Here is a 26581-nt window from a genome sequence, read left to right as displayed (position 1 = left end):
AACAAGATAGAGGAAAAGACAAGAAGATGATCTGAACAGAAAAGAAAAGACAGGGAGAGGTCTAATTTATACATTAAAGCGATCCAGTATCTTACATGAGTCAACACAACTTAACATTAAGGACAAGGAAGCAATCTGTACCATCTTTTTTGCTCATTCTTAGAGTGATTTTAGCCACTGAAAGAGTCTTCTGGATGTGTGTATTTTGCATGTGTAACCTGTACAAAAAAGGTTCAGCATTAGTGTCTTTTCCCTGAACCCCGTGCACACAGATTTGGGTTATATTGTGTTTTTTTTTTTTTTTAACAAGGAAATGTCTGCAAGCATCCAGTTTTTTTCTCATGTCCCTAAAAATATGTGTGTGTGTGTGTGTGTAAAACCACATGTCTGTGCTTGTGTGTGATATTCAGGTAGAGAGGCATAGTGAAGCCGGGGGGACAGTGTGTGATACTAATTAAGAATAACCATGTGTATTTGTCAAAAGAATTATGCTGATTATTTCACAAAGGCACCGGCCCTGCAGAGAGACGGAGAAAGAGACAGACCAACATTAGCATATGGCTACATACATGCATGCACACGGACAAATGCACACATGCCTTTCTTTGTGTCTCATTCACACACATAAAAGCAGGTAAAAGTGAGTGCCTAAGAACATACATTAAAGAAGCTTGCTTAATGACAGGTGAATGGGGTCCAACTGCTCTGCCTTTGGCATGTTTTCCTCTACAGGCCATCTCTGGCCTTTCTGCTCTGTCATATTAAATCCTGGACAGATAATAAAGCACCACATAGCTTCATCTCTTATGATTATGAGTATTGTTTTTCTTTTTTCTTTGTGTGATGAAACATGCAATGATCAGATATCATTTTGTTCTTCTCAATTAAACTCAACTGAGTTTCCTTTAAATCAATTCAATTCAATAGTCCTGTCTTATAGTGTGAGCCATGCCCCGACCGGCCCTGTGAGAGCAGTAATTGTTTTCAGAGGTTTCTGAGGTGAGCCAGTGCGCCACACGCTGCTCTCTCTCACCCCATGCCAAGCTTTCAAGCCAAGTTTGTGTGTGTATGTGTGCATATTTATATGGGCATGCCTAATTCAATGCTGCTGGAACGATTGCCCTGTGTCTGTTTTTCAAATGCCCTGCATGGGTGTCCCTGCTAGTCAGAGTGCGTTAGACAAACCATGACACATAGAGACATTCGTGCGACACACACAACACACACAAGCCTACGGAGAAACACCGTGGGCAGACACACAGAGTGCCATTAGGCATGTGTTTTGTCTGTGGCCAGCACAGATGTAGAGAGGGACTGTAGGGGTTTGGAGCAGGCATTCCCACTTCACACCGACATCTAAGATTGGCTTTGGCGGCTCTAGACCCCAGGAGCAGAAAATTTGGTGTGTGTATATCTTTTGTGTGTTGTGTATCTGTATTTGTGTTTGCGTGATGTGGCCAAAGACTCGTAGATAAATTATGCTAAGTAAAGGATGGTATGTTTACAATCCAGACATCCTCCGACACCAACATAAACAAGCACGTGTCTGTCTATCAATTCCCAACTTATTCCACCAAGCAGGACAAGAAAAATATCTGAATGTTTCAGGTTTATTTTAATTAATAACTAGTTAGTTAAATAAATGTAATAAAAAAATTATTTGTACAAAAACACAGTTAAAAACACAGTTAAAAATGAGTAAGATATTTATTTTTTAATTAAGGGTAAAAAAAAAAAAGAAATATTTTAACCAGGACATTAATAAAGTACATTAGCAGCGCATAATCTTACAAGAATTTTACATTTACTTCCTCCTTTGACATTACAGTTACTCTAAAGGCCAAACCAACAGTTCATGGACATTGTGATGATTGCTGATTACAAATACAAAGAAGCTGCATTCACGTCCAGACTTTGAGGCACCATTACAGATACAGGAGGGCCTTCTCAAAACTAATTACTGTCCACTATCAAAAACACACAGAAAGAGTCAGTTGCCCACAAGCACCCCTGTGCGCTTTCCACCACAGCTGAACGGGCTTGACTCAGTGATCAGAAACAGACCAACACTTTTTTACCCATCTCTTTCATACTCATTCGCTCTCAGCACTCCTCTGAAGTGAGGTCCATCATTTCACAGATGCAGCATTAAATGCCCATTAAAACAAGTGAAGAGCACTACACTGGATGGTGTGGCCTCTTCACAGACAGAGACACAATAACATACAACCTGTCATTACTGTGGGAGCGTGTGACAGCACGAGGAGAGAGGGAGGAAGAGGGAGCACATAAACTCACTTGAAAAAGGCAGATAAGAGAGAATAAAAACTGTAATTTGACAGAGAAGCAGGAAAACTCAGACAGAAATGTTGTGGACAGAGGGGAAAGGGTGAGCAGTGTGGAACGAGAGAGAGTAAGAGGAAAAAAGGGAGGATGGAGGGAGAAAGATTGTAGTGAGGAGAAGAGAGAGCGTTGCAGCCTGATTATTTGACTGTTTATGCAGAATGCTGAGAGTCCTCCAATCAGAGGTGGAGATCTTTAAACAAGAGGTCTGATAGGCCACCAGCCTAATAAATTCTGCATCAGAGCCTTCTTATCCTCTCCTCCATTTCCTCCTTTCTATCTTCACCTGTCTCCTCCTCCTCTCTTAACCTCCTTGTCCCTCTCTCCTTACCCTCCATGCACTCAGCTCTGCATTTCTCTTCTCTCAACTCCTTTGTCTCACTCATTTGTTAAAAGGTGTCTCTGAGAGCAAGGGCAAAGTCTTGTCATTCCTATTCAGCCATCTTCTCTTCTTCCTCTCCTGCTCCTCTGTGCTTGGCTGATGCTAAGAGGATAACTGAGCAAAACATAACAGGGGTTAAAGTACCAGAAAAAAAATTACAATAACAATGCACGCACATGCACATGCACACACACTGTGCTAAACATCTCTTAAGAATAAAGATATTTATTTGCATGAGTCCAAATATTGGGAGCTTTGAGGAGCTTTTTCTTGGCTACTTGTAGATATAAGATATAAAAATTCTTCTTGAACTGAAAACCGCTCCTGTCACACTATGTAATCTTCTTCGTTAGAAAAAACTTTGGTGAATTTTTACAGCTTAAAATGAAAAAGTTTGACAATCTCAGTTTGGGAGAAAACATAATGGACTGTCTGAATAGACACCTCCAATGCCACACAGCCTTGTATATAATGCCACTCTTTTACACAGCCTATCCATGCTATCCCTTTAGGCGAGCGATGGTGTTTCCCCTTTTAGGGTCAACAGTCCTTACAGATATAATTGGAACAATTTACAACCCACTACGTGTCTTTTTGGACTGTGGGAGGATGCTTGAGTGCCGAGAGAGAAACCACGGTCCTACAGGGGTAACATGCAAAGTCTGCAAAGAAAAACCTCAGATGGGATGTAAACCAGCAGGCTTTTGCTGTGAGGTGAACATGCTGACCACAGAAACTTATATTAAACATATACATGTTCCCTTATTGCGGCGTCTTAACTGAGAAGTTTCTGTTCTATAATCAGACAGAACTGCCCTTGGTAAGACATAAGCGTTGATTGAAGCTAAAGTTACTAACAAACCAACATGGACATTGAAAATCTGAGAAAGTAAAATAATCTAATGCCTAAATTGTAAATTTGACTTCCTTTTTCTAAACAGATGAAACAACATACGAGGTATTAATTAGTGAGCTTCAGAGGAGGAGCCAGTAGGGAGATTTATGTTACTTTATATTCAGTGATTGATCAGTTCTATCATGTTCATCTGCCCTTAAATCAAAGTTTCTCTCAGACTGGGTACAGGCTTTAGAGATCCATAGATTTAACAGGACACAGACACACATGTGGATCCATTCATACTACTTTTTGGAGCTGAGACAAATGCTTCGTGAAGATATGGTGAGTTTATGGTGCACTGTAGATGAGTGGTTCTCTGCAAAGTCTCTTCAATACACAATTCAGTTCAATTAAACTTTTCTTTGTATAGTGCCACTTCACAACAACGCCATCTCTCTTTACAGACATCCATTCAAAATACAAACAGGGATCCAAGTTGTTCTTCTGCCCCTTGTTCTCTTTATCCAGGTGAATGGGTAATAACCGTGCTTAGTTCACATTGCTATGGCAACACAGGGTCAGCTATAGATGGATTTGATGGATTCTCATGGACTAATGCAGAGGATGACACTTCTCTCACACAGGGCTTCTGCACAAGTAGACATGGAAACCACAAATGAGCTTTACTGGTCTCCTGACATTTTTACCATCAATAATCAGATAGATTTCATGAAATTGGTTTTCCACTAACTCTGTCAAGCCAAAGGAAATTAAATTGCATATCCAGCAAAAAAGATAAAACCATTTGCTCTCTAAAGTACAGCAACTGGTTTTCCTGGTTTCAAAATACTTGAGGAATGTAGGAAAAAGGTAAAGCGTCTCCATGGTAAACATGAAGCTTTTTCAAACGTACTGCTAAAAGTAAAAAAAAAAACAACAAAAGATTTGATCACATCCTAGCATAATAGCAAACCTACGTGCTGGTCTGAAACATGAGCCAAATTAGACATGCTTAAATATTTCTAATCATAGCATGTGTTCCACCATGTGTTTAAGTTAATTTGAGGCAAACTCATCCTTCAACATGGTTCTGGACACGTCACATATTCTAATAACATATCTATTCTTGTAAACCCTCCAACTGCACATGCTTAAATACATGTGTAAGTGGCACACACACACACACACACACACACACACACACACACACACACACATATTCTAAAAGCTCATATTGGCTTTGAGACAGTTCGTTGGCTGTCCCATGCTGTCCTGCACTCTCTGCCGGGCTCATAATGGTAAACTAACAGATTGTAAACATGCTGCTAGCCCTTTCTCTCTCTCTGTTTCTCCAACACCTTTATCAATCACTCTCTCTTTTTCTTTTTTCTGTTTCCTCACTCTCTTCTTCCTTCACTTCTTCCACTTTTCCCTTACCTCAGTTCATTTCATCATTCCTCCTCCATCCCCACGCCTTTCTCGACTTTCCTCTCTCTCCCCCCTCTCTTTCTCTTTTGCTTTTCCTGGGGTATTTTTTAAACAATGTGTCCTTCATGTACGGTTGGTTACGGGGCGTACAGAAGGACATCATTAGCGCTGGTGGTTAAGCTGTAATTTACACCATTACCGAGGTAGGGGCCATTTTTATTGCCTAGTAAATTTCAGCTCTGAAATATTTAGACCATATGGCTCAATTTGTGTAATAACCTTAATTTCCAAGCACCCTTCAGCTCCCTTCAGCGCCGGCTGTTGTTGGCGGATGGCAGAGTGGTGCGTGTACACGTCTGCATGTGTGTGTGTGTACCATTTGGATTTGAAGCACATACACGGACTAAAATACACACACAAACACGTGCAGAAATATAGACATGGCAAAAAAAAAATGTATGCAACACAAAACCCTTTACACAGTGTCTTCCACATACTGTCACTGATTCATTGACTCACACACAGAAACACACACACGTATGTATGCATGGCAGTAGCAGATTAATAGGGTGTCAGCTTCTGTTTGGGTGAGGGAGCGTCAGGCGTCGGCCAGATGGTTCTCAGGGATGATGACTGTCAGGGGTCCTGCTCTGATCAATGGGATGTATTAATACAGCACACACACACACACACTGTTGCATATACACACACAAACGAAAATGTTATCTGCGCACACATGCACAAGAAACCATATTCTGACATATGTATGCACATAGAGTAATGCGCACACATTCACACACATGTATGCCCATGGTCTCTTTTCACCAGTGATCCCAAGGGCCACAATGTAACATCTGGAAGAGCCAAGGGAGGGAGGAAAGGACAGCGGAGCAAAGGAAGAGACAAAAGGAGGTGGTAGGAAACAAAAAGAAAGAGATTGGCAAAAGATGCAGAGGAAGAAAGAAGAGTAAGAGGGGAGAAGGAAATGAGCTATAAAGGGAGCAGATTAAGAATAGGGGTGAGAGTAGTTGAGTGGAGGCAACAGAGTGCAGTAAACGGAGAGAGACAAATGCAGCTTAACACGAGGAGGTGCGAAAAAGAGAGAATTAAGCGGGCAATGAGAAAGAAGAAAATTATATTAAGTTCTTTGAAAACAATGAACATGAAGATGAAACTGTAGAGAAGAAAGGATTGTAAGTGGAATCCTGATGTGTGTGGCAGATTCACAGAGCAGCTTCATAAAACTCTGGATAACAAGTGCTGAGACCAAATTAATCAAGGAGGCAACTGTTAAAAAGAAAAGAGAGGGGAGCTGTGGTAACCTGACAGGGATGCCATTCTTGCAGAGTGACTAACATGTCTGTCAAGAAGGTGTAAGGCAGTGGAGAGTGAATTTACGAGTGCGTATAAGAAACTGTATGTGCTTGTGCCAGGCAGCGTGTTGGGGTCTAGTGAGGCAGGCCGCCTGCACTTCATACCCTCATTCCGTCCAATTGCCATGACGACCCCATTAATCAGCCAAGCTGGCACAGAGCAGGGTTCCCAGCCCAGCCTGAGATCAATACACACATACAGGATGGACATGCACGTACGCACAAATAATACACCTGAAAACATTCGGAGGTAAAGGGTGGATCAGTGAACACTAAGGATAAAGGATTCAACTATGTTTTATTACAGCTACCTGGCTCATAAACCCATCTTATATATTTATTAACTACACATTATTGTGAATTTTTGAACAATCTTGTTTGACAAAACTAATGAAGTCTTTTCAGACTGTGAGCAGATGACATCATGCTGACTTCATCTATCAGTTCATCCCAGAGTTTTGTCATTCACACATTAGCAGCATTTTACAATACTGATTTATCCACCTTGCAGAAACAAGATTTGCTTTTTACTTCAATGAATGACCATCATAATCAGGTCAGCATCACAAACTATTTAACATTTCATAAAAAAGTTAGCCTGTACACAGTTCGCTAGGGACTATGTTTCCATTTCTTACTTTCTTTGTGTATTCTTCAACAATGTATTGTTTGTGCTGAAGGCGACTCTGTGACAAATGACCGCCAACAAGTTAAGTCTGTGCCATGTCAATGAGCCTCTCTTTTACACAAACACACACACACATATATGCACACACACACACACACACACACACACACACACACACACACACACACACACACACACACACACACACAATGAAACACACAAACAGAGTGTTCCATATCAATGAGAAGGTGAAAGGTCTCCATTTACATCTTGTATTAATTATGAGTGACAAGCCAAAGGTCACGGAGGGAAAAGAGGCCACGCTTATGGACAGAATATAGATCTATACTTCTACCTCTTGTCTCTTGTTCACTTTCTTTCCCCCTATCTATCACCCTGTCTCATCCCCTTCTCATCTATTCATTTCTCTGCTACTCCTCCATTTTTATCTCACTCGTTCCCTTTTCCCTTCCTTTCTCTCTAAAAATTTTCTTTCCATTCTCATTGTGTCCCTCCTATCTTTTGTTTTATGCTTTAATTCTTCTGTCAAGGTGAGTTTTGATGTATTTACATCCATTCTTCTTCTCTCCCCCAAGTAATTTTTGCAGCTCTCCATTTTACTCATTTGCTTTTCCTTTGTCTCTTTCTGCTTTCCAATTTTCTGTCATGCACACAAGCCTGTTCTTTTAACAGCCACATGTAGGTAAAATTACACAACCTAGCTTCAGGTATTAATGCAGACACACCGTGCTGAGAGGATGCCAGCATCTGTTGGCAAATACTGTACCTCATTGCAGCTTTGGGTGAACTTAGCTGCCAACTCATATTGAGAGTAGATGACAGGCGTTAACAGAAATATCACTGTGAGAGTGGGCTCTATGTGTGAGTGAAGGGGTGTTTGTAGGTGAATGTGCATTTGCATGCATTTGGTTTGAGGGAACTTGCTTCTATTGTAGATATTTGTTGTGCTGGAGTATCACACATAGCTCAGAATGGAGGGAAGGGCCCTGGAGAATACGAGGTTGTGTGTGTGTCTGCAGGCCCCTGACTGGCAAACAGATGGCTCCAGCACCACAGGTAGAGCCGAAATTTCTTCACATGTCTTGCAAATGATAATGATACATGCTCATACAGTTTATATAATATATATAATCACTGAAATCAGATACAACTTATATTGTAGCAAAAGAAAGAAATATGTGAAGGGAGTTCAGATTGTCCTTAAATTCATTTATGCTCCCATCTTTCAGTGTTTGCTGTGTGTGTGTGTGTGTGTGTGTGTGTGTGTGTGGGGGGGGGGGGGGGGGGGGGGGGGTGTTTACCTCTACAGTCAGAGCTGTAATAGAAGTTGAGTTGAGTGTTGGGTCCTGTTGGAGTTTCTTGTAAACCAGTCTATAATGGGAAATGACACCGTTTGGCTGTCCTGGTACACTCCATTTCAGGTAGACTGAGTATGCACCTGCCAGAATGCACAGCTTGTATCACATGAGCTCCTTGCAAAATATTTAAAACATCAATATTCGATACATCTGGTGCACTTACCAGAAGGCGTGACAACAGGAGGGGCCAGATCTTGTGGCTTTGCCTGTAAAGTCTGGGCTAAAGTCCACTGACTGAGAATTGAACCTTTAGAGTTATAAGCACGAACCCTGTACTGGAAGTAGCTGAAGGGCCGCAAGATGGGGCTTGCATCAACAAATTCAAGAGGGCCATTGGACCAGATGAAAACCAGCAGCTCCTCTTCTGTTCCTAATGGACGCCTATGGCAAAATAAGTGACTGGATTAGATATTCATCATTGTTAATTTCACAGTGCTTATCAAATGCTTGTTAGAGTCAGGACACTAGGATGGCTCCCATCCTTATAAAGCTCAAACGCAAAGCAGAACAGTGAGCAATGGACCAACCATCAATAATGGCCTGCATTCACTGAACACTTGTAAAAACATGCAACACTGTTAAACAGCTAAAACTAACAGCTATTTATATAAGCAATATAAACTTTGCTGCTCCCTGATGGAGCAAATCCTGAAGCTGAGAACTTTCCAGCTCCTTCCTTCACCTTAAGAAACAGCTGTGTTGAGGGATGTAAAAACACATGGATCTGCAATGAATTGTTGTCCATTGAACCAATGAACAGCAATATCGCACTGTAATTAAACAAGATTAACACTCATACATGTGCATTTTTTTTTATGTTCAGTACAGTTTAATCACTAAAAGCCTGTCATCATCTGCAATGATTGCTGGGATAGCCTCCAGCTTCCTGCAACCCTGAAATGGACTAAGTGGCTTAGACTTGGAGTAGGGATACATGGAAATCTTGCTTTAAAACTACTTGGTTAAGTAGTTTTAAAACAACCTTTCCATGTATCCCTACTCCAACACACCTGACTCAAATTAATCAGTCTTTGCGCAGAACTTCATTGACTGTTGGATCCTTTTAATGTAAGCCAGGTGTGTTGGGGCATGGATACATTAAAATCCTGGAGGGCAGCCTCGAAAACAGACTTTGTACATATCTGACCAAACCAAACAGGAAATGAAGAAAAGTGAAACAAAGATTGTAAACTTGTCTCCTGATTTTCATTCCCCTTTCTCTATCATGCTCTATCTTATTAAACTCTAACAGGGGGCTTGGGTTGGTCCACAAAAGTCTGCACTGTAACACCATACTGTTGTTAACTGTCTTTATGCAGTAAAGTAATATTTCAGTAAAACCCACGGCTGAAATCTAAGATCACACACTACTCAACATCAATAAGTGACTGGTAAGTATGGAGTGAATATGTCAATATATTAAAATATTCACATGTCTGTATTTGGTTTACATTTCAAATTTACTTTATTATACTGTTTTTCTTTTTAGTTGCATGTTACAAAGCATTTAAAAAGTTTAAAGATAAAACACCCTTTTTCAGTGAAACTAAAATAAGAAATGTAGTATCACGTCTTAAACACTGTGTCCCTGGCTGATGCAAGCACCTTGATGTCTTGGTAAGCTCATCTGTCTTTGATTGTGCAGAGACTCAGGTGTGTGTATGAGAGAAAAAGAGACATTTTTCTGTTTTTTTCCAAGTCCCTGTCTGCCTGATTCCGATCATTCCAGATGTGTCAGTGAGTGTGTGTGCACTGTTATGCTAATATGTGTTTCCTGAGGACTTAAAGGGCTTAGTCCAGTCTGACCCTGCATACAGATCACACACTCTTTGGTCAACAAGCAGACCACGACCTTCAGCACGCATTAATACACACGCACACATAGATGCATATTCAAACACAGAGTGGTAAGCAGACTTTTGCATGAAGAAACATTCCCAAAACTTTTACATGCTCCTGTAAAATAAAGTGGCAGTCCCTTCCTGACCTAAAATATACAAATATTATGCATGCAGAGAGTGAATATGTTATGTATACGTTAGTTGTGGTCCATTTGTGTTGTGATATTCTGAGTTTGTATTTTCAGCACATGAACATGCAAGAGCCAACTTGAATAAATGAAAAAAATAAAACTGAAAAAAAAAAACCAAAAACGCTTTTTCTAATTGACAACCTGATTTTTGCAGGCTTGCTCTGGAACACACAAGTGACTGATATAAACACTTGAAGGGGGTTGGATCTCATGGAGGTACTGTCATCCATCCACTCAGGGACCACTCCCATCAGGATAAAAATGTTACTTCTCAGAAGAAAGGTGATTACACAAGGGGACAAGTGATCCCAAAACTTGCTCATAAAATGCCCCTCAAAGAATAACCAAACCACCCAATACTCTACCTTGACCCATGCCTCCGACAATCTGCATTTGCAGAAACTGACAGAGCTAAACTTGTGGCAAAAATTTCCATTCCAAAATTTAAGAAGAAAAAAAAAAAAAAAAAAGAAAAAAGAAATTATATTATATATATCTATATATCTATATCTATCTATCTATCTATCTATCTATCTATCTATCTATATGTATATGTATCTATATGTATATGTATATATATATATATATATATATATATATATATATATATATATATATATATATATATATATATATATATATATATACATATATATATATATATATATGTTTTTTTAATTTTTTTAAATTTTTATTATCTATCTGATGCATCTGTCCTCAATAAGTTGATTTCCTGCTGACTCAGTGCATTTGGCTGGACATAAGAACTGCGTACTGTGTGTTTGTGTATAGGAGTTTTTCTGCATGCATCTTACCGGTATATATGATAAGAAGAGATGAGCCCATTTGGTTTCTTGGGGGGTGACCAGTGGACCTCCAAGACATGAGCTCCAGCTGCCTTTACTGTTGGGGGCAGCAGACCTTCTGGAGTAGTTTCTAAAGTCTGGATATAAACTCCTTCTCCAACTCCACACCCATCTATGAGGAACAAAAGAATGTTACAAAAGATAATTTTCATTTACTTTCATTAATGAATATTGTTACATTCCCAAAGTGTCCAAGAAAGACCTTACATATTTAAGTGAAGGCTTTCATCCCCATTTCTTAGTATGTTTTCTTTTTCTTTTTTAAATCAATATGTCCTGCTAGCTTATACTCAAGAGTCTGTTACAGAGCAAAAGTTTCTGCTGGTGCTGAAATGTGTGCCTGTTTCTCTGTTAGCTAAAACAGCTGGATTATAAATGAATTCTAGTATAAGTCAAAATAAGAAAATATTTATAACTACCAAGAAAAACCCTTGTAATGGATGTAAAGTTAAACAAATTCTGAGATTTCCTTTACTAGATATTTTTTTTATTTCGAATTGGCTTGTATGAACAGTTATTGTAAGATGTACTAATGTGGGTTTTTGTTTGAACTGGAAAACAATGAATTGGTTTGAACTTTAGCCTGTCAAGTGCCATGAGATGACTTTGTTGTAAATTGTGCTATCAGAGCTCTATGAATCTTTCCCTTGCCACACCATGTATAGCACAAAGTTAAAAAGGTTGTGGGAAATACAGACAGTTTTCAGTAATTATGTCTACAGCTGTCTGCCTCTTCTATGGCTATCTGCATTTACACACACTGCCTTGTTTTTTTTATTATTCTGAGTGAAACATCACTAGATTACAACAATAAGTAAGTAAATGTTATATGTACATAGGAGAAAGTATTATTGTTCTGATCACATCTGAGGTAAACAAGCAGAATCGCAAATAAGTTCAACCTTACCAGCATATTTTTTTATTTCGACCATTTGTTTTTTGTAATGGCGTTATTTCAGCTGAATTGTGTTTCCAGTGAAAACACACTTACCACTCTGACAGGCCTGAACTCTGATGTGGTAAGTGGTGAAAGGCTCTAGGCCTGTCACAGAGAGGTGTAAATCTTGCCCAGCATGACGCATTATGGAGCTGTGACTCCTTGGATTCAACAGGATGTTGTAGGTCACAGGCTGGCTGCTGTTTAGTTGAGCTGCAGAATTGGAATAAAAATGATTAGTATCAGAAGTATATTCAGGTATATTTATAACGTAACCAATCAAAATAAAGAGTGCTGAAATTAGGATTCCTGCAATAAGACAGAACCTGACAATTTGCAAGTGAACAAAGCACAGGCTCTTTTGAACATGTGTGTGTTGACTGTCAAAAGTGAACAGAAGGTGCTTTTCTTCTTATGGTCATCAAACAGCATGAACACAGCATTAAACTTCAAACAATACTACTGCAACACTAAAGATGAACTTGGTCATAATAACCTCTTCTACCTGGTGAAGCTGGATACAAAGTTTGGAGCAAGTCAGTAAATATATAATAAATGTTCTCAAACTATTCATTTTAACTTCACTAGACTAAATGACACAGTAAAAAAATGGTACTAGTAAGCAGAAGCATCTCCATATCTCAACTTTACTTTGGAAGTCAGATGGTCTTGATGGAAACAGTTCTTTGTGAATATTTAGGGTTTACCAGAAGTTAATAACTTTTCAAACTTTATTAAATGTGAACATTGCAAACAATCACAGATGCAAGGTTTATCTAACAAGTTCTCTAAGATACACTTCTGTACCAGGAGAGTCACTGTTTATATCATGCTTGTTTACTGATTCAACACTTGAATTTGTACACTGGATATCATTAAAATAAATACAAGTACATGTGTTTATTGTTATAAGTTAATGTCTGTTTCTGTGTATTTCACTTGGATTAAAATAATGAAAGACATGTCATGGTCTCAGGTGTTTTAGTGTCACTAGTCATCATTTTCAGTCATGTCATTTGATTTTTGTCTTTTCTGTTTTATTTTGGAGTTTTTGGTCCTTGTGTATTCCTGCTTACTTTGCTCCCTGCTTCCATGCCAATTTGTCACATCTGCTTCTTGCTTGTAAATAGTTCCCTCTGTATTTAAGCTCCTGGTTGTCCTTTGTCCTGTGCTAGTTTATTATGAGTGTTTATTAGATGTCACTGTCAGTCCTGCCTGTTTGTTATATTGAATTATTTTAGTTGTGTTGTTTGTTGATCTAAAATTTTGGCCAGTCCTGGGTCGTTCCACTTCATCTCTTATCCATTCGTTGACAGAATAAACTTCGACCACGACATGACCCAGCAGACAACTCAGCAGCTGCCAGTCTTTTCAAGGACCCAAGATGGAGTCTGACACTGCAGAAGATACGGGTCCTGCAGAAAGTTACCTGAGCATGACCTTTTAGTGAACTGCTGGACATGTTACTGTTGCCGGATCAGGTAGAGAAATTCAAAGATATCACTATTCTGAAGGACCAGATTGGTAATCTGGACACCAGCAAAGCCTGGGCCATCCTGCCTCTGTGTAGACAGCTGTCGTGGCCCAAACTTGTGACTCCTGTGTCATCTCTAGAGCTTCAGCAGTCCACTATGTCTTCTCCTGTGCTTTGCTAGTCTAACTGTCCAGTCTTGTCATTGCTTTGATGTACAGCAAGTTAGGCTTAACAATTTTATTTAAGGGGGCATTCAAACCAGATAAATGTAAGAGTCATAATATTTTTGTGGTAAATTACATTAACTACGTCTAACTCTGGAGTAAAATCTGCTTTTTCCTTTCATTTTGACAATATTTTCCCATTCATTATTGAATTTAACTTATTGAAACTCAATATAATAAGTCCTTGTCCTCTTGAGGACCAATCAGTCATTATAAATGCACAACTACGTTATGGGTTAAAATTTTTTTTAACATAAAGCTGAATATCAAGAAACCCAATAAGCTGAAAAATGTGTAAATACTCAACATTTTATTCTATTCATCCATCTATTTCTGAAAGGAGTTTTCCTGCCATGACCTCCATAGCGAATGCGTTAGTGAGTACTAGCAACGGGCTGAGCCATTCAACAGACCTACAAACCAGACTCCTTGCTGCCACCCTCCTGTCAGTTCTCTTGTGACAACTGTTTAATTGCAGAACTTGATTTGTTCATTTTTAATCTTTTTTAGTTGAACAAAAATACTTGTTAAATGGAATTAAAAGATGCCTATGTAGCAGGACGCCTGTGTGTAATTGGTGGCTTTCAGCGCTTTGTGTCGGCCAGATTTGCAGTATAAAAAAGCAACATATGAAAATATGGCGTGCATTTAGGCTCTCGCTTGCTGGTGGCTGGTATCCATCAGCCACGTTCGCAGCTGCAATTTGTTTGTTGCACTTCGTCCGCTTAGTGCTGCTTACTCTGGTTATTTTATTGTAAAGACTCATGTGGGTATTGCTGCAGGGTGTGCGCTCTTCATCGAGCCCGTGAAGTGTTTATGAACTGCTGATTGATGCTGCACATTGCTGTAAACTGCCACTGATTGCTCCTTGTCACGGCGTGCGGTCCTAGTGTGACATCGTAGGGCCTGATGACCTGCTGCAGAAGACGAGCGCCGGTGACTGACTTCTCCGCATCAAGCTGTGTGGTCCGGATTGCCAGACTTGACTACAGCTTAGCGGTGCAGCGCTGGATCACTGGCTGCAGAACACCACTGCTGCTTTGCTCCCTACCTGGAGTGCTTTGTTACGGATGAGGTTTGCTTTTGCTTTTCTTTGTTTAAATTACTTTTGATTATGTAATGTGACACAGATGCAGTCGTCTGTTGCCAGTGTGACTTCTACCATTGATGGCAATCTGCCATATTTTTATGTTTGTGGGTTTATGTGCATGTGCAAAAGTGCCAGAACAATGGGAGTTTTTGTCAATTTGACTTTTTTTTTTATTTTTATTTTTTTTTACCATTTATATTAGTCTTTTCAAAAGATTTGGTTTTGTTTTGAGCTTACTGAGCTTCTAACCCTGCTTTCTTCTCCTAGGGCCTCATTTATAAAACTGTGCGTAGCAATGATGACTAAAGATGGCGTACGTACGGAAAACAGGAAATGCAACGCAAAAAAAACTTCCAGATTTATAAAGCTGTGCGATAAATCAGGATCAACACTAAATTTTGCACACGTGAGGGAACATCTTGTCACGCCTGCATGTTGGCTATAAAAGGTCAGGTGAATACTCCTGATAAATATTTATCAATCTCATTTCAATGACGGTTCAGCAGGGAAAAAAGCAAAAAAGAAAATTTTTCTGGAATATGAGGTAGAAATTCTAATAGATCTTGTTGTATAATGTAAAAATATTTTATTTGGTGACAAAGTGGGGACAAAGTGGTGAAAAAATGACAAAGATTAAAAATATAATTTAGACAGATATCTATTTATGTAATCCATGGTTTCATCACCTGCAGGATGGATTACTGCAATGCTCTTCTTTCTGGTCTCCCAATGAGAACTTTAGCACCACTGCAGCTGCTGCAGAACTCTGCTGCACATCTGCTTACCGGGACCAGAAAGAGAGCCCACATCACCCCTGTTTTAAAGTCTCCAATCTGCTTCAGGGTTGATTTTAAGGTTTTATTACTGGTTTTTAAGACTCATAATGGGCTTGGACCTTCTTATTTGTTGGACATCCTTAGGTACTACGAGCCCTCCGGGCCCCTCAGGTCCTCTAATAGGAGCCTTTTACAAACTCCAAACATTTTAAAAAGACTCACAAAGTCTTCTTTTTGTTTTCATGTTCCACATTTGTGGAACAGTCTGCTGGAGGATCTGAGGACGGTGGAAACCGTTGTGGTTTTTTTGAAAACCAGCTCAAGACCCATCTTTTTAACCAGGCTTATAATAGATTGATTTAAATTTTTTCTTCCCATGGCATTCATTTAACAAAAGTTATTTATCTCTCTTATTGAATATAGGGTTTTATTTTTATACATATTATACTGTCATATTACACTCTGTTGTTTTTTGGATGCCTAACATATCGCTTCTTGATAGTCCACTACGCATGGTCCTGGGGTCCAATGTTTGCCTGTTTGCTGGTTGAGTGTTTTCTATGCTTTACCTATATGAGTGTGTGTAAAAACATGAGTGGATGTGTTTAACTTTGGGTGAGTATTTGTTTCTTGTCTGTGTTTTTAAAATCTTGTTTTATTTTTGCTTTTTATACTGTAAAGCATTTTGTGCTGTTACGGCATGGAAAGTGCTATAGAAATAAACCTTGACTTACTGATTGATTAATTGATTGATTGATTTAGTGTAGAGTCACAGAATTAATGAAAAGAATAGAGACAAGAGCCAAGATGAGACGGTATTTTGCTGGGTGTATGACGTCACAGCACAGGTAGGATGCAAAATAGATACAAATTAACTGCTAATAAACAGCGTCCTGCTGGAAAAATTGCATAAGTTCTGTAGTGTTTCTTTTAAGAAAACAGAAATGGCAACAAAAACATTGTCAGCTGCACTGGTCAGAGTTACATGACACTTTTTAATTTGAAATGAACTATTTAAAAATAAAAAATTCCTAATTTAAGTATTTTCCTTCAGGTTTACATGGAAGTAGTAATTCTGAATTGAGTTATACATGGAAAACATGTTTTTTCACCTTTACTTAATTTGAATCAATGGATATAAAATGGGAATAAACCAACCACTTACTTTGGAATTAAGTTTAATCCAGAACTGTGATTTTCATTTGGAATTAGGTGTTAACATGGTCATTTTTAATCTTTTCAAAGCAGATTTAACTTTGATTTGGAATTAAAACTTTCATGTAAACATGGCAACTGTCTAAGAAAGAGTACACTAGTGTAGGAACATATCAAGTTTTGAAACATTAACTGCATAATGACTGTTAATCAGAAAATATAAAGCATCATTTTATGAAATAATGACAAAACTTTTACTTCAGATCACATAAAACGCATCATGGACAGAGGCAGCTCTATGATGGAGGGGAACTCCAGGAGCAGAGAGTTTCAGAGTGTTAGCCCCACCACTGCAAAGTGAAAATAGTCCCATTGTTTTCACTTGGGTCATTGAACCACCAGCAGGGCTTGTGAGGGTTAGCAAATCATGTAGATAAAGAGGTGCCAGGCCATGGATAGAACAAAAAACAAACCAGAGGATTTGTACTGATTTCTGAACTGAACTGGGAGCCAGTATAGAGAGATCAGGACAACAGTGATCTGGTCATGGTTATGGGTGTTGGTAAGGAGCTGGGTAGGTGCATTCTGCACGACTTCTAGATGGTGCAGAGCGATTCTTTTGGTTTTTGCCAATGTATAGGGTGCTGCAATAGTCCAAGCATGAACTGATAAATCATGTATTGTTTTGGGAAAGGTCCTCACAACTCACAGTGACGAACGCTTTGACTTTGGACAACAGGTGAAGCTGACACAAACTTGCCCTGAACAGAGTCTATTTGGTTATTGAGTTTGAAATTACTGTCCAAACATACTTTGCTTACCAGCCTAAAATACTTTACAGAAAGAAGAGGTAGTTTCATATACAGATGAATGCAATACTTTGACTAAAAGTTTGTATTTTCTTAATTGTGAGGACAGAGCTGAGTGATCTTGGCTTTATGTCTGGTACTGAGGCCTCACAACTAGACCAATACACAGAAATGTATAGAAACAAACAGCACTCAGACAGTCTTTCTCTCTTACACACACACATACACACCCCTAGACTTTGTTAATATTCTCACAGGAGGTTTTTCCATAATTCAGGCCAACTGTATTGTGATGGGTTATTCAACATTCATGAACTCTAGATATCTCGAGAACGAACTGATTACCAGACAAATGAAAGACTTCAATTATTCACCCCCAAACTCACATATGCACACATGCACCAACACACTCACACACCTGTGACCTGAGCGCATGAAGCTTTTTATATGGACACATTTTGCCTGAACCTTCACGTAACCCACACACACACACACACACACACACACACACACACACACACACACACACACACACATACACCTGCGTGCCAGTAAGGGGTTTTTATGTGTGAACACAAACGGGCCGATAATACCACAGACGTTAAATTGTCACTCTAATATTTAAGTTCTATTATTTACAACCAATCAGCTGCTTCGTCATTCTGTATTCCATAGACACGATGCCCACAATTACAAATACATAGTCTTGTATACGACAAAAACCATTGACATTCTTCATCTCACTCACACACACACACACACACACACACACATACATTCACAGTCAAGTAATAACACTACAATGGAAGAATTGATCCTTCACTGTAGAGTCTTGAGTAAATTTCTTTTTAATACCCATACGTCAGTGTTTTGGCAGTCAGTGCATGCATACAAAGCAGACACAAACACATGCATGTACATTTACACAAACAGACACACTGTGACAGAGTCAGGCAGGCGCACGCACACACACACATACACACATATAAGACAAAAACACTCCAGACTCTGGGCTCAGGGAGTTAACCAAGCGTGAGAACCCAGCCGATATTTCCTCACCTTTAAAATCAACCCATAATGACGATAGAATAGGCCTGCCTATGGAAATATCTCACAATGATGCACATGCACTCACATCCACACACACACAAATACACATGTATAAAAAATTCATACATAAACACAGTCACAAATATCCAGAAACAAAAGACACACACAACAAAGTGAAGTGTCTTTGCTAGTTGGCCTTTCAAGCAGTTTTCGAGATGGGAAATCAACCTAATGAGAGAGTAATAGTCAATGATAGATGGGTTAGGGCAGACAATCACTGCCCCATAAGCATGGAACTTAGCCCCAAGTGCATGCTCATGTATGCCTGTCTATGTGTTGAGGTCTTGAGAGGCCAGAAGGTGAATAGAAAATTATTCAGGGCTTTTGTTTCAGTCTGACCCCTCTCTCTTTGCTTTGTTTTCTTTTAATAACCCCCTAAATGTTCCTGAGTAAATAAATACAGCCCCTATGATGATTAAATGATGATTAAACATGTTAAAAGAAGACCCATTTCAGCTTGGCATATTAGTATGTCTGGATCCCCAGATGCCTTTCAAATCATTTCAAAAGAGCAAACATCACAAGTGACTGAGAACAGTTTTGTATAAAAGTAAGTTATTCTATCGTAAACTAAAACAAATCTGCAACATCTTTCAGATTAAAATAACTTAAGGCACAACACAAACAATAAATTTGTCCATCCTTATACATTCCTATGACTTTTCATTTACATTGCTACTCACCAGGAGGAGACCAGGCAACAGAAATGGAGAAGGGGCCTAAAACTGTCACGTTGTGGGCAGGTGGGATACCAGTAGGGCAGGAGAATGGTGTTTGTACGGTGTATTTGTCACTAATACCGGTTCCACCCCCTGTACTTGCCTCCAGTTGATACAGGTACCTGATGAAATGTTGGGTATAAGGGAGAGATAAGGACAAATTCAAGACAGTGTTGCACTGAAATCCGGGGTAAAGTATACGAGCACTTCCTCATCAGATAATGGCCGATAAGAAAATTTACATTAGATGATAGAAATAAATAGATTTAATTAAAACATGGAAACATTTTCATTATTTTTTCAGACAGAACATACTTATTGTAAAATATTTAATATAAAACCCACAAACAACAAAATTTTGTTTTAAACAATTCTCAGGATTTAATGGCAGTGCAGTACCAAATTCCACTCAGTCCAGTGAACAATCAGCAATTGGTAGTACTGGATAAAAGTTATAAAATTCAGCCCACAGGGACAAACCTCAAAATGTATAAAGTGGAAAGCTGTTTCAACGTCACCTTTATGATTATACAAAGTCCTTTTATCTTAATTACAATGTCCATATAAAATGATAAAAAAAACCAAAAATCCCCCCCCCAAAAAAAACAAAAACAAAAAACAAACAAACAGAAAATGGAATCTGTGACATGAACAGAAAGAAAGGGAATGATTATGTTATAACAATTTGGTGGGGTACAGATCTCCACTGATTACAAAATATGTGGTCTGATGAGTCCAGATTTACCCTGTTTCAGAGTGACGGGAACATCAGGGAAGAAAAGAGACAGATGAAGTGATGTGCTTACTGTACAAGCCTGTGGGGGCAGTCCTACAATCTGGTATTGCTGCACTTGGTCATGTCCAGGTTCAGCAACATTATGTGCTCAAAGAATGAAGTCAGCTGACTACTTGAATATATTGAATAAACAGGTAATTCCATAAACAGACTTGACATATTTCAAGATGGTATTGCCAGGATTGGGAATGAGTGGTTCTGGAAGCATGAGACAAAACTTTTAATCACGGATTGGCCACCACAGAATCCAGATCTGAACCCCATTGAGAATCTTCAGGAAATGCCGGAGAAGGCTCTGTGCAGTGGTCGGAAGTCAGAATGTGTGACATTTTCTTTTAAGGGCAACTTTGTTATGGCCAGGCAGTGTATATTAATCATTATATTTAATAATTTATAATTTATATTTAATAATTATATTTAATGTCACTTTCAAAGAATACACTATCAAACCAGTGCTACCTTTATACATCACATAGATTAATTTGTCTAAATTCATAAACAAGCAAGGTAAACATTGGAGTGCAATTTGGAGTTGTAGGAATCCAGATTGAGGAAATTGTGGTTGAAGCAGCAGTCTTCCAACTGAATGACAATCACCCTACCTCAAAAACCAGAGGCCTCCCACTTTGGAGACTCTGAGAATAAGTGGTCAAATTTGCCAAAATTGTCAATTGTAGACCATGCCTGGACTGTTGGTATTAGTATCTTCATAATTTAATTCTCTTTCTTTCACTGTATCAGTTTTACTTTATCAGATGTTTATCACATTATCTGGCTTCTCAGAGATAATATATGTATATTGCACTATGACTTGAAAGCAGTGTAGAGCCACAACTGCATCCTAGTCCACTATTCCTCATGACATCATAAGATAGATTTTCCATTTAAGAGCATGTGGCTGCTTGGTGCTAAAGCCTACATTAACTGTGTAACTGGGCCACCATTTAACATTAAAAGGCTTTAATTTGCTATAAACTCCACACATGCATTAATAGGCGGTGATGTTGGGTTATTGTTCATGTGCTGAGCGTTTTAAACAGGAGGCCATTAGAGCCTCAGCACTGGGTTAGAACGCACTCACGGAAACATATTAAAACTACTCATATGTTACTTTCATAGACACATGGAGACAGGAAGAGAAAAACATAAATAAATGTCTCACTTAGACACCCCAACAACATCAAGGAGAGAGGGAGAAAGAGAGAGGGTGTGATGGAGAGGAAGAATTTTATCATGGCATACGGTTTCAGAGGGGGAATGAAGTTCAACACTTCATCACTGGAAGATATTTACTTAAATGTAAACACCGCCTTGGGATATCAGAAGTAAAATTGTGTGTGTATTAGGTAATCGGTAAGTGGGGCATTTGCATCTGTTTGTACGTGAATGTGGTTTCATGAGTGTGTGTTTCGGTCCTGCGGGGCCAGCCAGAGGGAATAGGTTAATTCTCTCGTCATCTTAGACACTTCCTGGGCTGCCGAAGCAAAGTGACAGCTAATCAACATTGTCATAAATAATCAATGGCCACTTTGAGCAGTCTCATGCACAGGCACACGCACACACACAAAGGAATGCCAGGGCGCGCACTTGCACGCGCACACACGACTCTGCCTGGATAATGGGGCCGGTGCTCCCTGTGTAATTCTTGGCGCAGGGCTAAATTGGGAAAAGAAGGGGAAAAGGAAGAGAATGAGGTACGAAGGAAGGGATAGGAGGGCAGGGAGGGTGAGAGGAAAGAGAAGTGAATGGGAGGTGAGACAACTGATGAGAAGCGAAGGATCCGGACAGGAATGCCTTCTGGCAGACTATCTGGAATTAGGGAAAATTAAACGTCACACACATATACTGCCCTATCTCTTTCCTTCCTTCCCTTTCACTCACACACAGAGGAGACTGGAGTACTGGGGGGGGTGTTATCCCAAGAATTCTATTTGGAGTAACAGGGAATTGTCTCTGGAAGAAGAAACCCGAGCAGAGACGGGAAGAGGAGATGGCGAGAGGGAACCATTTTGCGCTCCCATAATTATAACAGAAAATCCATTTTGGAATAAAAAACATGGATTAATAAAGGTTAAATGAAAAAAAAAAGATAAATAAATATACGCTTCACTGCAGTCTGTAAGCAAAAGCCAGATCTGATTCATGATTTTAATTTACGTGTGTGGTAATGTTTGCCGCTGTCACGCTCTCAAATATTTGCTCATTAAATGACACAAACAGACATGTGCAGGGTGCAGCCCTGAGAGAGACATGGATGGGCTTATAGGAATGCTTTTAACAGGGTGACTCCAACATCAACATGGAATATGCACACAAATAAGACAAAATGGTCTTGAAGTGATGACGATGAAGTTCAAGGTGAGTGCTTTTGTTTGTGATTTTTACATACATGCACAATTCTCAAATGTGTGTCTTCATATGTGTGAATATGTGCAAATGCATGCTCTCTACCTGTGTTTTGGCAGGAGTCCAGTGTCAGTATAATTCTGGTCACGGTGGTCTCCAGTAAAAACAGCGAGACCGTCTCTGAGCAGCTTGTATTGGAGGATGCGTCCATTAGGCTGCAATGGCTGGTCCCAGTACAGTTCCACTGCAGATGTGTTTATTATTAGATGTCTGGGCCTTGACCATATACCTGGAGAAGAAAAGATGAGGAGGAACCAGGATTTTGGCTTTGATTAATTGCATCCATAATTTATCAGCAGTCCTCTTTCTGTTTGTTTTAAACAAACTGGTATTAAAGCGTAATCAAAAAGTACATGAAAACATTTTGCAAAAGGAAACAGCCTTTCTGAAAAGAAAAAAATAACAACAAAGGATAAGAGGTTTCTTTTTACATTAGCAAATTAAATTTATTCTTTGCTTGATGAAACAAAGTGATTGACTGAAGAGATTCCTCAAGAGATATAAATACAATCACCAGAGAGAAAAACACTCGCGAAGAAAGTGGAAGATTTCAATAGTGAAAACGTTCATGATTTTAAATGAAAAGTGACATAAATGGTCCAAAACATAACTATTTATAGTTGTGCAGGTTTTATATCTAATCTGTTTATCAGTATGTTTAAAACAGCATTAAATGCACACATTAATTCTAGTTACAGTAATTACTGGAGCTGTGATGACATTTTATGTAGTGAGAAATGAGAAACATGGAAGAGTAGATGGTCTCACAAAGAGGATCCAGTAGACAACAAAACAGATATCAGATATGCACAGACAGGTGCAAGACTGAAGTGCAACAAAAGGCTGCGTAGGGTAACAGGTGGGTTAATGGGATGTGGTTAAGGAAACAAATGATTAATTACATAAAAATGTGCATAAAAAACCTGACAACTAAGATGAAATATGTCTGAATTTCATTCTGAGGAAAGAAAGAAAGGTGTGAGACAGAAAGAGAAGTAAATAAAACTGGAACATTTTATATATGTGTTAAAATAAAAAAATTAAAAAATGGAAGTAACAAGTGAACAGAGCAATGAATGAGATCTGCATTGAGGGAAGAATGATGATCCAAATTCTAGTTCATTACAAGGGAAAAAAAAAGCACTTGTCATTTTAGTCAGGAAGCAATAAAAGGAATAATGTTGTAAACAGGAAGGAAAAAAGAGGCAGAGGAAGGTGAGAGGTAGTTAAACGCAGAGGTCAAATGAGGAAGCAGAGAAGAAAAACAGTAAATAAAAACCTAAATGGTGTAAAAAGTAAATATTAAAGAAACTAAATCTAAATAAAAATCTGGAAAATTGTTGCATTACGGCATTTCTTAAAAGGATAAAATGAAATTTGTTATATAAACAAGCACTTTCTGAAAATCGATCATTAAGTCCTGTTCATTTTATATCCTAATATTTGGGTTAAATCTTTATTGAAACTATTTCTCAGCAGGTATAAAACACATCTTGGATTTAAAATAAGTGTCCACAAATAAAATCTAAATATACATATGTTTCGTAAAGGTCTAATGACTGAGCAGGATCTTCCACAGACGGTAAGTGTGTGTATGTGAATGTGCATGTGTGCAAGCGTATACCTGCAGGTGTGGCTTGCAGGGTGCATCCTGTGGATGGCTTGCTGGCTCCGCAACCAACTGCTGTACAGGCCACCAGCACAAAACTGTAGTCCGTGTATGGCTGCAGACCTGTGGCATCCAGGCATTGTAATAGCATGTTAAAAAAGACAATCACAGGACTGTTTTCACATTTATAAGGACATTCACATTGTAGCTGTTTATACCCCCCACCTTTTCCCCTCCTCATAAGAACGGAAAACCTATGAGCTTTTCTAAAAATGAGATGGAAAGGGGAACATAGAGTATCAGGGGTAGAGAAGAAGAAAAGATACCATGAACTGAAAAATAGACAGAAAAGTCCTGCCGTCCTCCCTCCCTCCACTGCTCTTTCCACACTCTCTCAACGGATGGATCCATATCTGTCGGTGTTAAATTATGCATGCCATAACTCAATAATGAAACAACGTAAAGATGGGCAGCCGTGGAACTGACATGGGATAGGACCGGTCCAACGCTGTAATGTCATCAGCTTTTGATCTATGATAATTATGATACCTCTGTATGCGTTTAGGCTACAGTGTCCAGACATGATTTATTTATAGGCACCCGCTATGCCGACTAAAAGACATCACACAGCGACTGAGTGGTCCTTTAAATACAACCGCAGAATACCAGCTTTTATAATCAGATTAAAATTCTGGAAGTTGCTAAAAAATGTGGGAGCAATTTTCTTTGTTTTTATTTTAGCCATTTCTTTATAGTTTTTTTTTTTATTGGAAAACTCTTCAAATATATTTTTCAGCCTGGTTGTGATGCAAAGTAGATGAATGAGGATGAATGCAAATCCTTTGTGGAGCCATGAGGGTTGACTGGATATTTTATGGTCTTTCACGTAACTGACAGCATACAAAGGCTGCAAATCAAATTCAAAGGAGATACAAAAGAACTCAAATGGCATTATTTCTCGAGGATGGCTGCATAATAGAATGCATAAAATTCTTTTTTCTTCCTTATTCTGCACTGTTTTAAGAGAAGCAGTAAATGCTTTACACTATGAATGATTTTCTGACTAAATTAATGTTATAATCTTTCATTTCCAAATATTTATTCCATCCATATCTTTTTTTAATCTTCTGAAGTGCAGAAAAAAATGCACCTTTGCTTCACAGTCAAAATAAAAAAACAAGCAAATATAAATATACGTGAATTAAATAATTTAAAATTGTAGCAAAAAAAATATTAACCACATATAACATAAACTTATCTTACAGAAAATTAAATGTAAATGATTTCCAGAAGTGTACAAATCTAAGATGGTAAAATCTGTAGTGTGGTTAGTGTGGCAACATCTATCCTTGTTTTAAACACATACAGCAGAGAACATACACACACAGAATCTATTGCACAGCGGAACGCTTCACCACATCTTCCTCACGTCGCTTTCCACTCCTCCTTAGCCTGCTTAACATGCCTCGCGGCCTGCCATGCTTAACCCAACCACTGATCAATGTGTCTCTGCATGCGCTTGTGTGTGAGTGTGTGTGCAAATGTTTTCACAATGTTGCCCCATGTTTAGGTTAAATAAAAGAAATCTGCCAGCCATGGAAAAGTACTATAGGTTGAAGTGTGAAGCCCTGTTACACTATTTAACTGTGCAACTAAGCATGTTTATAAGTGTGTGTGCGCTCTACCAGAGTAAATTATATCTACACTGCAAGTAATGTCGTTTGTTGCAACGCTGAATACAGCAGCAACCCCTTGCTATATTTTGCTACACACACACTTAAACAATGCACCGACATGAGCCGGTATGGCGCCGAAAACTGAACAGACAACTATGCAATGTTTTTAAAACAGTCTCACAAGTAATAAACTTCAGGTTGAAATGCAGACAAGTGAAAATGGGTTTGTCATTTATAAAAATCTAAGATAAATGATACATCTGTAGAAGTAAATTATCAAAGTGCTTTAAAGCGTAGGTTAAATACAGGCTTCACACATGTGAGGAGAAAGAGTGGACTTGCTAAAGAAACAACTTGACGTGAAAAGAAGCATCATTGTAAGCAAAACAAGGAATCCTTATTTTTCAGTGGATGTAAATATGCATATTCATCCAGATGAATACCTTTGATGCACCTTGCGGGGCTTTCAATTACCTTTAACACTCAGCCTGAAGAGGGCAGTGTTGGTCTGCTAGAAAAATAACACCACAG

General features: G+C 38.8%; 1 protein-coding gene across 1 annotated transcript in view; it reads right to left on the bottom strand.

The window, feature by feature from the left end:
- ush2a (Usher syndrome 2A (autosomal recessive, mild)) overlaps positions 1-26581 on the bottom strand; it is a gene marked incomplete at both ends in the record, with an annotated part of 245943 nt that overhangs the window by 18050 nt on the left and 201312 nt on the right. Inside the window, 7 exon segments of the mRNA XM_079260418.1 lie at positions 8315-8451; positions 8535-8752; positions 11219-11381; positions 12261-12419; positions 19528-19685; positions 22811-22994; positions 24390-24497. Of these exon segments, the coding sequence (XP_079116544.1) occupies positions 8315-8451; positions 8535-8752; positions 11219-11381; positions 12261-12419; positions 19528-19685; positions 22811-22994; positions 24390-24497 (1127 nt within the window).

This window comes from Telmatherina bonti, assembly GCF_933228915.1.
Source record: "Telmatherina bonti genome assembly, chromosome: 1".
NCBI lineage: Eukaryota > Metazoa > Chordata > Actinopteri > Atheriniformes > Telmatherinidae > Telmatherina > Telmatherina bonti.
This window is presented reverse-complemented; position numbering and strand designations above follow the sequence as displayed.